The following is a 15,921-nucleotide window of genomic DNA, read 5'->3' on the forward strand; positions in this document are numbered from 1 at the left end:
GATCGGGATACCTTGCACACGCATTTTTTTTAGACTTGAAAGTATCATCTACTTTTCTCGTACATAAGTAAGGTAAATATTAATTAGGCGTGGGTGAAAAAAAAATAAATAAATAAGAATAGATAAATAGATAAAAAATATATATATGAGTACCGGACAGGAGCTTCCAGTAATACTAATGAATTGTATCTAGAATGGAATAGAACTTACATGGTATTGTAGAGACACAATGCTAAAATATAAACATTACGACAATGCCGTAGTTAGTGTAAGCAATAATTAACCGTGAAGAATAGAATACTAAAAGTTTCGAATACCGTTTTTCTTGAAAATGATGCAGTTTTGCTAATGAATTTGGAGATATTCGACAAAGAAATAATCTCTGTATGGACCAATTATCATAATATTCAATATATAGAACGAGAAAAGTCGGTGATGCTAAGTGCGGGGTGTCGTTCGGCTTGGGTGGCGTTACTGGTGATTAGTGACAGTCGTGGAGCAATGGGTAGTGATCACAGAAGTACCGGTTCACAGCATTATAACGATATCTTGATTCTTGAGGCAGTTGCTCCAGAATCTGTTTCACATGGAGCCATATCCAGGCCCACAAGCTGTTAGGCCTATCTCGTGAGGCCACAAGTATAGGCACAGTAGCCCTACACTACGTGATGGGGTGTCGGTGGTCCCGATGCCTCGCACAGGGAGGATTGACTGATCGATGCCACATGTTGTTTTCACACGGAGCTTCAAGGTCACGGTGTTTGAGAGTGAAAATACATAAATAGTAAGGTAAAGCCAACATTACGATGCTATACTGTTTATATATTGTGCGTGCATCACCACCACCACCATCGCCACGAAGATCATCACCATGCTCCCTCAGTTTACCCCTCGGTCTTGGCGACGTTCCCTTGGCTCCCTGCAATACATTGTAATTATTTTATTTTTCACATAGAAAATGCAAGTAATGCGCTTCCTTTTCCTAACGGTGTGCTGCTGGATGCTGCAGGCGACCTGGATGAGAGCAGCGGAAGTGTACTCGAGCTTGCGAATGTCTCGACGAGACACAGTGCCGGCAACAGACTCCATTAAGGACATGTGGGACTTGGAAGAGCGACCTGAGAAGCAGCTAAGGAAAGTTGTGACTGAACAGTTTTATGCCTCTGCTCCTCTGAATGTCGACTTCGATGAAGATTCCTATGAGAATGAGGATGGCACTTCAGATGATGAGGATGAATCTTCTGTGTACGAAGAGGAGTCCTCTGATGACGATAAGGACGCCCGGGAGGATGAGGACACTCAGGAAGAGGAGCTGGTTGACTCGGAGGAGACCCAGACCAATAATGGATTTGAGAAAGATGGTGAGTGTGTTATGTACATAAACAAATTGGCTTCGATAATGATGAAGAAGAACATTGGCACTCACATAATTAGAGAATCTGATAAGGCACAGTATCTGAGGAGCGGGTGGCACGTGGTGGACCCAGCTCAGCCAGGCGCTGTGAGAATTGTTTGTGGCGGGGAGGAGGCTCACATCGGCTTGGCGGACCATTGCCTTGTGTGGAGGGATGGGAGACCATCCTTAGAGAAAGAGGAGGATGTTACAGCTATGCTAGCGTCTGGCCAGTATACAGTTGTTAGCCACAAATCCCACCCCGGCTCACAAAGAGTGAGCTGCGACAACTTACGTGGCTTCTTTATCGTCCCAAGCCACAAAAAGAATCTCGCTACAGAGGCAGGCCAGTGAAGGAAGACTGAAAAATTCACGGCCTGTTTTGTTCCACGATCACTTAAAAACAACACCGTGGTCAGGATGTCGGTCACAAGTCGTAATTTACTGGCTTCGATCTTCCTTTCAAAATAGGACGCAATGAAGTAATAATGTATTTCTGAGAAGTTAAAAAGTGTGATTTTCGGCCACTTCAGTTTCGTTTTTCAGTTTTTAATACAAATATAAACATACGCAAAACTCCTGTCGTCATGTTGATAATAACTACCCTAGTTCACGCTTTCTTCATATCGCATCATAGTTTCTTAATAGTAACAATAAGTTACTGTTATTGAATTCCAGCTCATGCAGTGTAAGGATTCGCTCTTTGTTATCTTTCAGTTGAGTAGTACTAGTGTCACACCATCCGCGGGAATGAAGGAGCGGAGTAGAGGGAGCGGCAGTCAGGGAGCTTGAGGGAGGAGCGCTGCAGTCTGCCGCAGTGTGTGGCAAGGAGCCGGCCAGTACGCACCACATCCTGCCCTCACCCCGTCGACACCACCTTCAGGCACTGCTCTCACGCCTAATCCCGTCCCGCCAGTGTGTGCCACTTGGCCCTGGCGTTCTTGCAGCCACACCTAACCTTGCCACGGCCGTCCCAGAGCACGTGCCGCCTTATGCTCTACAGGTGCTCCCCTACACCCAAACTTGGCCGGTCAGTAGGTGGTTCCTTGTATTGATTTTTGCATGTTGACGTCCAGTCCTTTTCTGTGAGTTGATCATATGCCAAGTCAGAGAGAAGTCACGCACAACTCGGAGAGGCAGAGAGTGTGTGATGTTCACATCCTTGTGTGATGTTCCTGCTTAGATATTACTTCCTGTAGTTTGTGTTTTTTGTTCCCAGTGCTGATGTGTTTTTGCATAACTACATAGTTTGTTTTGAGACCCAAAAGCACCCAAAAGAAACAACTGCTGTGAGGCGAAGACAAGTCTGACTCCGAACACGTTGCTCAGTTATTCATACTTCTCACATGTTCAAGTCTCTTTCGTCAGATTGACGCAACTGTAATATAGTGTTCTCAAATTATACTGTCAGTTGTTGTTGTTGTTGTTGTTATTGTTGTTGTTGTTGTACGATCAGTGGCACCACCACTACATTAACAATAACAACAAAAACTACAATAACAAAAGTTACAACAACAACAATAGAACTACTACTACTACTACTACTACTACTACTACTACTACTACTACTACTACAACAACAACTACAACAACTACTACTACTACTTACTCCCGATTAGCTGAGTCATCACAACACCGCATCACCACATACAACAAGGCAATACCAGGCAGTCACAGGCAACGCTTCACCCCTACACTTCCACCGGAGATGCAGTTCTTTACTTGCTTTCCCCTGCTTCGATACTTCGCACATCACCTCACCTCACTTACTTCCCCTGCTTTCATACTTTCTCAATTTCTACCTTCCTTTTATCTGGTACGAGACAATAAGGTGCGTGGGGAGAACTGGGTGCAGCACGCTATACACTCTAGGCAGGCAATCCTAAGCACACTTATGTGTCCCCAGGTGCTCATAACTTTGCGTTTCTTGCTAACATTGCGTGTCTCGTAAAAAAAAATAATAAGGCCTCACAGCCATGACATTCTTGCATTAGCTTTCCCTTCCTTCACCATGTAGTAGTTATTTTCACTGCATTCATTTTCATTTCACTCTTTTGAAAATAGCTGGAATTTTCATTGATAAGATTTTTGCAGTCATACGAAAAAAAAAGTCATGAGAATCTGACATTATATATGCAGACTTTGAAAAATATTTCTTACGAATACGGAGCAAACGCCTACGGAATGTGTGTTATTGACGTTACGCGTAATATAAAAGGCTTTCGTACGTTTTTGCTCTTGTTATTGCGTGGTTTTACATACATGGTAGTATGTATGTATTCTTTGTTTACCTGCACTAGGTACGACACCGCTGTTGTCATGATGCATTGACCATGCATCATTTGATTAATCTTCTGATCTACTGCAATTACACAAACCTCATAAAGGTCTTCCTATTATTTACATGTCTTGACACAGTCTTTTATCAGCAAAATTTCAAAATGTAGGCTGACTTTATTGATGTCTAGTGAAACATATCGGAGTTACAAGTACAGCAATATCATCTTTTGATCGTAAAGATTTGTAACTCCGCTGGCGACACTTTTCTGAACTCTTAATGATTGTTAATTGACGGAGTAGCTTGCGTATGGTTTTGAATTAATTAACTAAGTAGTATATGTGTATCTTTAATCATCAGCAAAACAGCTCATGTATGGTGGCGAAACGACGCCACCACACACACAGTATTGAGCTCTGCCCTCACGACCCACTTCTGAAATCCAAATATCCTCCTCATTTCCCTTGCAGATACGCGTACCCATGCATCGAACTTGGAAGTGGGACAATAGCAAACAAAATCAGTATGAAAAAGAAAAACACATGTATGTAATATGGGCCTGCAGAAGCCTCCACTGTTGGGCGGGTCTCCAGATTTTCCTGTGTACGCTAGACGGTTATGATGAAAGGATGAAAGATGTTACAATATATAGAAGCAAAAAAAGACTTTGCTTTCAGAGCAGACTAAAGGGGAAGTGCTGCAACAAAGCGGAGTAGAAGGAATGAAGTGGTGCAGTAAGATACAGGGAAAGTATATGACACTCGTGAAATGTGTGTGTACTACATGACCTAATCTAAATTTTTAGGAGCAGTGCAATATATATATATATATATATATATATATATATATATATATATATATATATATATATATATATATATATATATATATATCACACACACACACTCACACGAGAGCTCAACACGCTGAGTTTCATGAAAGTAGGTCACCTAAAGGTCTAGATCCCTAGATTAACTGTATTCGACGCTTGATGAACAGCGCAGAGGCGAGGAGAGGGGAGGTAATGGAATGAATTGTCATAAGGGACGTGAGAGCACACTATCGGGAGGAAGTTGAGGTAGAAATAGTGAGAATATCATGTGGGAAAATGAGAAGGAAAATTAATGCAGGGAGATCATGTAGAAGATGAAATAGTTGCTTAAAGGAAAAGCGGATGAAAATAAGTTATATATGATGGGTATTAAAGAATGGAAGGCGGTGTGTGTGTGTGTGTGTGTGTGTGTGTGTGTGTTCGAAAAGGACTCATTTGATGTAGGGTTTTCTAATACACAATTCTCAGCGGATGTATGAGACCAATTGAACTGAAATGAATGATGTAGAGGAAACATGGAGAAAAAGAGGCTCGTGGTAGTAAAAGACAATGTTTTTATAAACGAGGAAACGTGGAGGAAAGATGACTTGGGGAAAACTACCGAGGTAACGTGAAAATAAGAACTGAAGAAGAAAGTGAAGTAAAGTGAATGAGGAGAAAGAAATGTGAGAATGAGAAACTCGAAATGAAGCTCAAAAACGTAGAAATAAAAAAAAACCTGGATATGAGAAGAAACGGTCGAACTTAAAGAAAAGATAGAAACTTGAAAGTGAAAAGAAAGGGAAACAGACAAATACGAGGAAAAGAAAGAGAATGATATAAACGAAAGGAAAAAGGAAGAGACGTCAAAATGAGAAACAAAGAAAAACAGGGAAGAGTAATGATGAAACTGTACCGTACCGTAAGAGAAAGCATTGTTTAGCCTTAGATTAAAAGCATCCATTAAGTATTTTATGTTAATGAACTAATAATGATAATAATGATGAAAATATTAATAATAATTGTGTGTGTGTGTGTGTGTGTGTAATGATAATAATGATAATAATAATAATAATAATAATAATGTGTGTGTGTGTGTGTGTGTGTGTAATGATAATAATGATAATAATAATACTAATACTAATGATAATACTAATACTACTACTAATACTAATAATAATAATGTGTGTGTGTGTGTGTGTGTGTGTGTGTGTGTGTGTGTGTGTGTGTGTAATGATAATAATGATGATAATAATAATGTGTGTGTGTGTGTGTGTGTGTGTGTGTGTGTGTGTGTGTGTGTGTGTGTGTGTGTGTGTGTGTGTGTGTGTGTGTGTGTGTGTGCAGTCGAGTTGCCACGCCCATGCACGTAGCGCTATCATCGATCCACCTTTGAGAGCTATCAGAGGTCAGGTCATGAATTCTCTGGCCAGCTGGTTGCAGGTAACTTTCTTTCACCTAACCTGACTTCCTTTAATCTAATCTAACCTTACCTAATTTTCCCTAAAGCTAACCTAACCTAAACAGTTTTCCCGTCAACTTTCCTTGCCCAACATAACAGATTTTCTATGAGTAAGTTAACCTAACCTAACTAACGGACCCCCATAAACTTCTATACTGAACCTAATCCCATTACCATACCGTAGCCATTCAACACCCCACAGTTCCCCTAACAATTCTTGCGTCTCATTCTTACGTGTAATCCTGAGGGGTTACACGTAAGGACAATGTTCGTGTGTAAGAGATAGGCCAACATGCAACACCTCTAGGGCGATATTACCAAGCACATCGTAGGTGGTGTCTCTTGTGGGAGGGAAACTCAACATGGCTTTCCAATAATGTGAAGGTCTTGCTTGCTGTTAGTTGCCGTGAGTGAGGTGGTGTTGCAGGTAGTGCCCGGAATATGTGTGTGTGTGTGTGTGAGAGAGAGAGAGAGAGAGAGAGAGAGAGATTAATAATTTAGTTAACTAACCATAAAGTTAGTTTCTATCTTCATACTAACGTTCTGAGCTACTAAAAAACCATAAGTTGGAAAATCTAATACCTTGAAACAAAATTGTTTGTTTCTCGTTTCAACATTTAAGAGAGAGAAAAAAAAGATTTTGATCTTCCGTATATCCCAAAGAATGACTAATCTTGCGTCTGATGTTTGAATAAAACGCGCTGTAAACTCGTTTTGCTATTGGAAACGAGTGTATTGCAGCTTCATGTTAATCTTTTGGCTACTATAGCTTATCGGTTTAAAAAAAAATAGTCTGATGGAAGTCTAAATCACATTCCTTTAAACAATGAAAGGAGGGAGTGAGTTGAATGAAAGGAATAAATTTAGTAATCAAATTATTTATCAGTCTCAAGACTTAAAAAAAAATTTAAAAGTTTTAATGAAGACAAGTAGAGATACAAAATCAAGTAAGTATGTTTTAAGAATGTTTATGAAATAGAAAAATGTGGTAATATAAAAACGTGAAAACGAGAAGGAAACATGACTTGGGGAAACTAATAAAGAAAGGTGAAAATAAAAACAGAGGGAGAAACGTAAAGTGAATGAGGAGAAAGAGAGAAATGTGAGAATGAGAAACTCGGACATTGAAAGAAGCTGAAAAAAACGCAAATAAAAACAAAAAAGAAATATGGAAATGAGAAGTAACGCACAAACTTGAAGAAAGTAGAGAGAAAATGAAAGTGAAAAGAGAGAGAAACACAGATGAGGAAAAGAAAGAGGGGAGAACATTTTTCTTATGTTGTTATGTTTTTCCAGTATCTGTTTTAAATTGGCTCTTAATCATGTAGGGTTACTGAAATGAAGCAGTAAGTGAAATATATAAAGCTCTGAAGTTAGAATTTTAACCACACATCATCTCCACTCAGGAATAAGCATGTGAATCTGAATGCATGAAGACACGAGGCTGAGAACTAAGTGACGCACACACGCGAGAGATGACAGCTCCAGGGTGAGGCACTGCAGACACAGGGACACTCAGCAACCAGCAAGATGCACCTGTTCCTCAAGACGCTGTACATGCTGACGGTGATGGTGACGACGGCGATGATGATGGTGGTGGTGCTGCTCTCCACGCCCGACTTGCACGCCAGACTCACTACCAACGGCATGTACCAACGCACCGATCTCGCCTACAGCCAGATGGTCATCCAAAGGTACAGAGAGAGAGAGAGAGAGAGAGAGAGAGAGAGAGAGAGAGAGAGAACACCACCACCACCACCACGAAATTCCTCCCATGTGAACGCTTAACCAATAATTAGCTTCATTTCTCTCCTGCTCGATAGATAATTAGCGCGACCTTCCGTGAATGAGAACTTATTGGTCTTTGTGTGTGTGTGTGTGTGTGTGTGTGTGTGTGTGTGTGTGTGTGTGTGTGTGTGCCTGCGTGCTCTCGCTAAGGTGTTAGGTGAAGCCCACATAAAAAAAATACAGAGAAAGGCGATTAAATAAATAAACAAAAACAGATAAATATTTCATAAACGAATGAAAGATTGTATCAACAAAAATTAATAAGCTTGTAGATGACACACACACACACACACACACACACACACACACACACACACACACACACACACACACACACACACACACACAAACTGCAGTTCTAAAAGAAAATACAGAAATGTCAGAATAGTTGGTCAGTTTAACAGAGAGATCCCAAGGTAGCCTAGAAAAAAATCATGACTGTATCAATATACTAATCTATCATTACTTTTGAGTTGGACGACTGAATAGGTGAAGGCAATAAGAAATGTAGACAGGAGTCACCTCTTGTCCTCCCTCAGCCTTGATAATCCTGGCGTGTACGTGGCTGAGGTGACGAGCGATGTGCAGGAAGAGGACGGGGACGAGGGAGGGGATGCAGAAGGACACAGGGAAGAAGGGGACCACCAGAGGAGCCCTGTGAAGCGAGAGGCAGCTTGGGATTACGCAGGAAACAATACAGGTTATAAATTTAGATTATGCGCTCCACTCCCTCTTTCATCTCACTGTCCCATTAACCTATTGTCATTCATTTAACTGTTGCTCTTATGTCACATGCTGCTGCCATTCTCTCTTATTCAGTCAGTTAACAAGTTAGTGAATGAATTAATCAATCAATCAATCTCTTTTTTCATTTTTTGTTGCTGTTTTCCTCCTCCTCCTCCTCCTCCTCCTCCTCCTCCTCCTCCTCCTCCTCCTCCTCCTCCTCCTCCTCCTCCTCCTCCTCCGCTTCCTCATCCTCCTCTTCCTCCTCCTTATCTTCCTTCTTCATAGTCTGATACCGGCAGGACACCTCAAGATCCTGTTGGACTACGGTAGGCCGCAACATGAGCCGTGGCCAGGCAGGATGGGCTGCTCAGGCCTCCGTGTTGCCTTCGCCCGCCGCCGCACACTACCTAGGACTGCCCTTGCCTCCTTTCCCGGCTCAGGCAACACGTGGCTCAGGTAAGTGTTGTGGTGTTTACTTGATATTGCAGGTAGAAATTGCGTCAATTTGTGATGCTCCTTTTTATGTAAGAAGCGTCAAGTCAAAAGCAACAAAAGAATGAAAGAAAGGAAAGCTCAAGAAGGTACCAATCTCAAAAGAAAGGTCAAAAGGATCTACGTAGTCTTCTAATCGAATTTGTTATGTCGTTCTACAACTTACAATTTATTCTCAAATCTAATAATTCCGTTCTTTTCAACAACTTTCCAATTTACTTGCATGAATTAGTTTTTTGGTGGAGGGGATGATGTTTATTTAAATGTACACCTTGTTACTCTCATGTAAAATCATTTACATATTAAGAAACCAAGTTTTCAGCAAATTCTCAAACATTCTTACATGAGTTTTGCATTTCTGCAAGCATCTGTCAAAAGTAACTTATTATTACAATTTTCAAGCTATGACCGTTCTCATTCAATTTCATATTTTTCTCCGTTTATTTATTTTCTTTTCCACAAACTGACAAAAGACACCGAAGCTCAGAGCGACCCCCAGGCATTAATATTTCGTGCTCTGCTTCAGTTGAATAACCTGCCCTTCATTTCAATAGATTCCCTAAGCCTCTTAAAACGTATGGAATTCAACATGATCATTATTATCATTGTTACTATTATCATTTCAAAGCTAAGGACCTATTTCCCATATCCTTCCCTCATCGTAATATCCACCGCTGTGCTATAAGTCCTCATGTTAGATTACGATTGAAATGTGGCATATCCCTCCTCCTAAGTCCAAATTGTAACAGACGGTCATTCAAGCAGCCTGGCGTGATAACCTTCCCTGAATCTCAATATACGCTCACTAATGTTATTATCTATACTTATTTCCTGAACCGAGGCGACATTTTCATTGTTATTTCCTTTCTCTTCTCTTCTCTTCTTTTCTCTTCCTTTCGCTTCACTTCTCTTCTCTTTCTTCTCTTCTCTTCCTTTCTCTTCTGTTTTCGCTTTGCCTCCCCGCCCTCTCTCTCTCTCTCTCTCTCTCTCTCTCTCTCTCTCTCTCTCTCTCTCTCTCTCTCTCTCTCTCTCTCTCTCTCTCTCTCTTCTTCTTCTTCTTCTTCTTCTTCTTCTTCTTCTTCTTCTTCTTCTTTCGCTTTATGGACTTCATCTGTTGGCCTAAAGCTTTCCTCGACATTTCCCAGACAATTTCTTCATCCTTTTCCATACTGTTCCTTTAATTCAGATATATTGTTCCGAACCATTTTTATCTCCCCTTTTTATTTTTCGTCTTTTCATCTAGCTCGCGTATATTGAGATTCAGGGATACCTAAACTAAAGCCCTCTTCCTCCTCCTCCTTCCCCTTCTTTTCCTTCTCCTCCTCCTTGTCGTTGTTGTTATCGCGTCATTCTGTCTAAGTCCTCGTTTTCTTATATCTTGTTTTTGTCCTTCCCTCGTTCTTGTCTTCGTCCTCTCCCTTCCTCTTTATTTTTCCCCTGTACCAAACCTCCCTATGCCTTTCCTCAGATATCTGATCCAAGGTGCCACGGGACTCTTCACCGGCTCCGTGTATCTGGACCGAGAGCTTGCCACAAAGGGTGCGTGTCCACTCCTCCATAGACAGTCGCCTGGGGGAAGTGTTGTCAATATGTTCAGTAAATGTCGTGTATATTGGAATTACTATATGAAAGAATGATTTGCTTTACATTATGAGTTGTACAGAAAGCAAGTTAGAAATTAATGTATGAACGAATTAATTGTTTTATATTAGTTAGACAAAAGACTGAGATGAGATAAGCATGTGATAAGTGGGTGTAGTAGTCTGGTATTTTACTATTATTATTATTTTCCTGTCTGAAGCGTTTCGTGGAATGTGACGTTAGTGTACTAGAAGGTTGCTGCACATGGTCTTCTGAACTTGATATCTTCGTTCCCTTACCCCATCTTACCTTGAATTGAATGAACGTGAAGTAAATACTATCTGAAGAGAAAGAATATGATACTCAGGCTTACTTTGTGTGATTGATTTTTACATAGAACATTTCCTTTCTAGCATTTTGCCTTATTTTCGTTATTTTTTAAATTTCAGTTGTTCACACTTTTACGTTTTCTTTCCGTTGTATTTGTGGTTGTTTTCTTTGCAGGGTTTTACGGTGAGAACGAGACTCCAGAGTGTGGGTGTACAGTGGCGGTGAAGACCCACGGCTACTGCTTGGCAGGGGTGCCGGCGACCAGGTGTGTGTGTGTGTGTGTGTGTGTGTGTGTGTGTGTGTCATGAACAACACGTAACCTATTGACCGTCCTATCTTCCTCTTTCTTCTCATTTTGTGATCAGAAGTAATTGTCTCTCTGTACCGCTCTAAGCACGCTTCTCTACTTTCCTGGCACTCACCTGCACTGTTTGGGCACTCCCTTCTATCTTCCCCGGCACTCATTTACGTATCCTTCCTATCCTTCACGCAGGGAGGAGCGTGAGAAGGATATCGGGCGGTTCTTTGGGCGTGGTCTCTTGCTACTCCGAAATCCGTACGACACCCTCATCGCTTACCGTAACTACCTGACGGCGGGACACCTTGGCGTGGCGGGCCCGGATGCCTTCAGGGGCACAGGTAAGGTATGGATGGGTCTCTCAGGTCACTTGAGAACACGGATAGTATTTTTTTCTAGGAATATTTATTTTAAACCTACATTTATTCGATTTCTATATTGGTCATGTTTGATTTTTTTTTTTTTTTTTTTTTTTTGTGTGTGTGTGGATGGGCGCACAGGATTTAGTTAAAGGTGCGTGATTGGCTGTTCTGGGCTAGACAAATATGTAATGGACGAGTCATGAATGTTGGCACCGTCTTTTGAGTTCATCACACCTCCATTAGGCACTGTGTTATGGAGGGGAGACCTGGTGATAGACCGAGGTGAGTCAACCGCTGTTTGTTTGCGTGATTTCTTTTGACTTAACACGTGAAGGTTGAATAAGGTCACGTGCAAAGTTCGTGCCTCCCTTGCTGCAGGCTGAATAATCAATGGAGAAGTCCCAGCAGTCTGTCTGCTACCGTCATATGCAACCAATCGTACGTATGAGTCTACAGTGTCTAAGGCCAGCCAGTGTATTACTTCCGTGGTCAGGATAATCTTGGTAATGCGTATATCATTGGTACGGTTCCTGGTTTATAGACGCAGTAGTTTCGCCGACGTCTCCTCTTCTACCAAAACTTAAAGTAATTAATGATTCGGCTTTTTTCTTTTAATCAGTTACATAAGAGTTCTCATAAAGTGATCACGAACTCAATTCTACTACAAACATATTAAACACTTGTCACAGTGTGCGTGTTGTACCATGACTTAACATACCCATTAACACATCACATGAACTGTTACTGTATGCTATCGCAGTGAATGTCCCTGCAGATTGGGAGCAGTTCGTGCGAGGCCAGGCTGAGATGTGGAAGACCTATGCACTGGACTGGCTGACGCAAGGCAGGTGAGTGCGAGGCCTTAGCATCTGCCTGGCCTAAGGGACAGATGACGGTGTTCCTTTCCTCTTAATTTGTAGGCGAGCACTTCTGTAGTGTGAGTGTTCATTTTTCAGGTTTTCTTTGGTTTAATGATTTTTACAGTTAATTTTTCTGCTCTTATTTTTTTTCTTTTTGCAGTGTTCCATTTATTTTTCTATACATAGGTAAGGATTTCTCTGTTGTAGATGTTTACTTTTTATATGCTTTTGCTTCTATAATATCTAATTCTTTTTTGTTAAGTACAGAGGGTTTATTATGTTGTCAGTATTAATTTTCAAGATTATCATAGTTTTAATAATTTTGAAGTTTTATATATATACTCTTTATGATTCATTCATCCATTCATCCAATCAGTCAGTAAGTGAGTCATTCAGTCAGTTGAGAGGCTCTTTCTATGTTGCAGGAATGTACTGGTGGTGCACTACGAGAAGCTTCTACAGGATTCCAAACGGGAGCTTCTTCGTATCCTTCACTTCTTGCGTGTGAGGCCCAATCAGAGACGGGTGAAATGTACACTTCAGTACCTCGACGGATCCTTCAGGAGGCCCACGCCCGACAACGTGTCTTACAGGCTGCAGTAAGGATGCACTTGTTTTGTTGATCTATCTTACTTCCTTTACTGTTGTTGTTTATCTTGTCGTATCTCGTTGTTGCTGCTACTTCTATTGTTTATCTTCTTGTTATTGTTAATGTTGATATTTTCACTCTCTCCCTCACTAACCCTCTTGCAAGCAACAACCATTGACTCACGCAAGCTTATTGAATTGTTCCCTAGTTAATTTCGCTCTGCTGCTTCTCGACCAGGTAGTTTTGAGAGGAAGGGAAAGATTTGGGAAAATTTGTGAGGTTTGGGACATAGGACCTTGTCTCGATAGGATCAGTAAGCATGTCAGTGTGTGAGATGACAAATAAGACCTGGCCGAAACAAAGCAAAGGAGAAATAGTGAATATAATTATCAGTTTTAGGGATTACTAGAATAAATAGTTTGATTTTAATTTATGCTTTTGTGTTAATTAGGATCCTGCTCAATGTGTAACGATGTTTTTAAGTGTGTGTTTATTAAGAGCTCTCCATATTATTTGGCAGTGATGCAAATGTTATTGGTAATAGGAACGACGCTTATTACTCTCATATGAACTCTCATTGCCTCATACTAATCCCATCCCGATATTCCTTCACTTTCTAGAGACCCTTTCAGCGCGGCGCTTCACGACGTGGTGGAAGCTGCAATGAAGGAAATAGACGCCACTTTATTAAAACAAGGACGACCATTACTACCTGAGAGCTTATACAGCTATCACCACCATCACCATCATCATCATCACCATAGCCACCACCATCACCACAACAACACCTCACAAGTTCACGACCATGCCAAGCAGCTCACGAACCACAGGAACATGCATGACAGGAGTGCCGTCAGTCGTCAAAGGGGCCGGTATGGCGAGAATACCGTTGCCAGTGTTGCTGTATCGAAGGGCGGTGAGGATGACGGAGGCCCTCACTCGAATGTATTACAGTTGAGTCCGTGGATAAAAGGACGATGAGCATGTGACGAGGCATTAGCGGTACTCCACTGCATGTTATTCATGTAGGGTAAAGTATAATGTATATTTGGAGAGAGAGAGAGAGAGAGAGAGAGAGAGAGAGAGAGAGAGAGCATATATAGGTATACGAAGGATAAAAAGTAAGACAACTCCTTGAGCGCGTCCTTATTGAAGGTTTGTTTCTTGAACAGTACTGGCTATGAACCATGTACAGCCTCGCTACGTTCCCTTCACGTCCTTGGCACCCTCAATCTACGCCCACACAGGATCCACACATTCCGGCCAAAAACAGAGATCGCATTCTCAAAACATTTTGCGTCTCATCTCAACTACTTAGAGCAGGCTATAGTAGAGGTTGCTGAAGTTTTCGTCTTTGTTAAATGCAATTGTTAAGATGTTATAAAGCTTGAGAATTTGAGACTCCAATAACTTACCTAAACCAAATCTAAACTAACCGTGTTACTGTCTGTTCACTTTCTTTACACACACACACACACACACACACACACACACACACACACACACACACACACACACACACACACACACACAGCAAAAGTCATGTGATGGAGATGGGGAAGAGTGGAAGACGGCCAAGAGGGTCATATAAGATGGGTGAAGAAGTAGTGTTGAAAAAGGTGGAAAAGGAAAAGGATTTGGGAGTCATAATACAAGACCATGGGCAGTTTGAGGCTCATATTGATAAGATGTTTGGAGAAACGTATAATTTGATAAAAAATATTGGATTAGTCTTCCATTATATGGATAAAGATATGATGAAGAAATTAATTAGTACGGTAATTAGACCAAGATTGGAATATGCTGGAGTGGTTTGGTCCCCTTATAAAAAGAAGCATATAAGGAAGTTGGAGAGATTGCAGAGAATGGCAACAAAAATGGTTCCGGAATTGGCAGAAATGACCTATGAGGAGAGATTAAAAGAAATGAATTTGCTTACCTTGGAACAAAGAAGAGAAAGAGGAGATTTAATACAGGTTTATAAACTGTTGAACGGACTGGATGAAGTGGATAATGAGCAAATGATGTTGAGAGAGGAAAACTTAAATAGAACTACGAGATCGCATAGTAAAAACATAGCCAAGGGAATATGCTTGAAGGATGTGAAGAAATATAGTTTCCCACAAAGATGTGTGGAGGTGTGGAATGGTTTGAGTGAGGAGGTGGTGTCAGCGAGGAGTGTGCTTAGTTGGTTAATGGAAAGTTGGATGTGTGTAGATATGGAGACGGGGCCACACGAGTATGATACCAAGGCCCTGTAAAATTACAACTAGGTGAATACACACATCGAAAATGTCTCTAAAAGCAGGTGGATTTAGAAAATGCACAGTCACATCCTTGGTATTGTCAGAAACATTCTATTCACAGGCAGGCACCGATATCAAGAAGAAAACTCACTCTCTCTCTCTCTCTCTCTCTCTCTCTCTCTCTCTCTCTCTCTCTCTCTCTCGCTGTGTTTAAGTTATATCAAGGAATTTATCAAAAGGGGACCTACATAGGGACTGGCAACTTTTTTATTTTATGTTGCCCTTGGTGAGGTTTTCCCTTTTACATAAAAAAGTGTGTTTCTGTACTTTAAAGGATGCATCTTCTTTTTAAAATATCATTGCATTTTATGTCTTCAGCAAAATAAATTTGTTTTCTGCTACACTGGGTACTAGAGAATATTGCCATATATATATATATATATATATATATATATATATATATATATATATATATATATATATATATATATATATATATATATATATATCAATGAATATATATATATATATATATATATATATATATATATATATATATATATATATATATATATATATATATATATATATATATATATATATATATATATATATATATATATATATATATATATATATATATATATATATATATATATATATATATATATATATATATATATATATATATATATATATATATAT

General features: G+C 40.3%; 1 protein-coding gene across 3 annotated transcripts; it reads left to right on the plus strand.

Moving 5' to 3' along the window:
* The first annotated feature begins 2,172 nt into the window (after positions 1 to 2,172).
* On the plus strand, positions 2,173 to 14,369 carry LOC123508025 (WSC domain-containing protein 2-like). Of its 3 annotated transcripts, none has more exons than XM_045261383.1 (10): positions 2,174 to 2,423; positions 7,351 to 7,638; positions 8,272 to 8,432; positions 8,758 to 8,914; positions 10,419 to 10,489; positions 11,036 to 11,126; positions 11,355 to 11,500; positions 12,282 to 12,369; positions 12,807 to 12,980; positions 13,591 to 14,369. In XM_045261383.1, exons 2-10 carry the CDS (start codon positions 7,475 to 7,477, stop codon positions 13,949 to 13,951), a joined length of 1,413 nt encoding a protein of 470 aa, XP_045117318.1. In that variant the 5' UTR covers positions 2,174 to 2,423; positions 7,351 to 7,474; the 3' UTR covers positions 13,952 to 14,369. The 3 variants fall into 3 exon arrangements, with proteins under 3 accessions (XP_045117320.1, XP_045117318.1, XP_045117319.1); XM_045261384.1 differs by having other exon boundaries at positions 2,176 to 2,423; positions 12,297 to 12,369; XM_045261385.1 differs by lacking the exon at positions 7,351 to 7,638 and having other exon boundaries at positions 2,173 to 2,423.
* The last annotated feature ends 1,552 nt before the right edge of the window (positions 14,370 to 15,921 follow it).

Source organism: Portunus trituberculatus, chromosome 24 (assembly GCF_017591435.1).
Source record: "Portunus trituberculatus isolate SZX2019 chromosome 24, ASM1759143v1, whole genome shotgun sequence".
Taxonomy (NCBI): Eukaryota; Metazoa; Arthropoda; class Malacostraca; order Decapoda; family Portunidae; genus Portunus; species Portunus trituberculatus.

What these genes read in the sequence shown, in the direction of transcription:
- LOC123508025 (XM_045261383.1), top strand. Translation starts at nt 7,475, where the DNA reads ATGCACCTGTTCCTCAAGACGCTGTACATGCTGACGGTGATGGTGACG. An exon ending in TTACGCAGGAAACAATACAG is followed by an intron (nt 8,433 to 8,757) that starts GTTATAAATTTA and finishes TGATACCGGCAG; the next exon opens with GACACCTCAAGATCCTGTTG. An exon ending in CCGAGAGCTTGCCACAAAGG is followed by an intron (nt 10,490 to 11,035) that starts GTGCGTGTCCAC and finishes TTTTCTTTGCAG; the next exon opens with GGTTTTACGGTGAGAACGAG.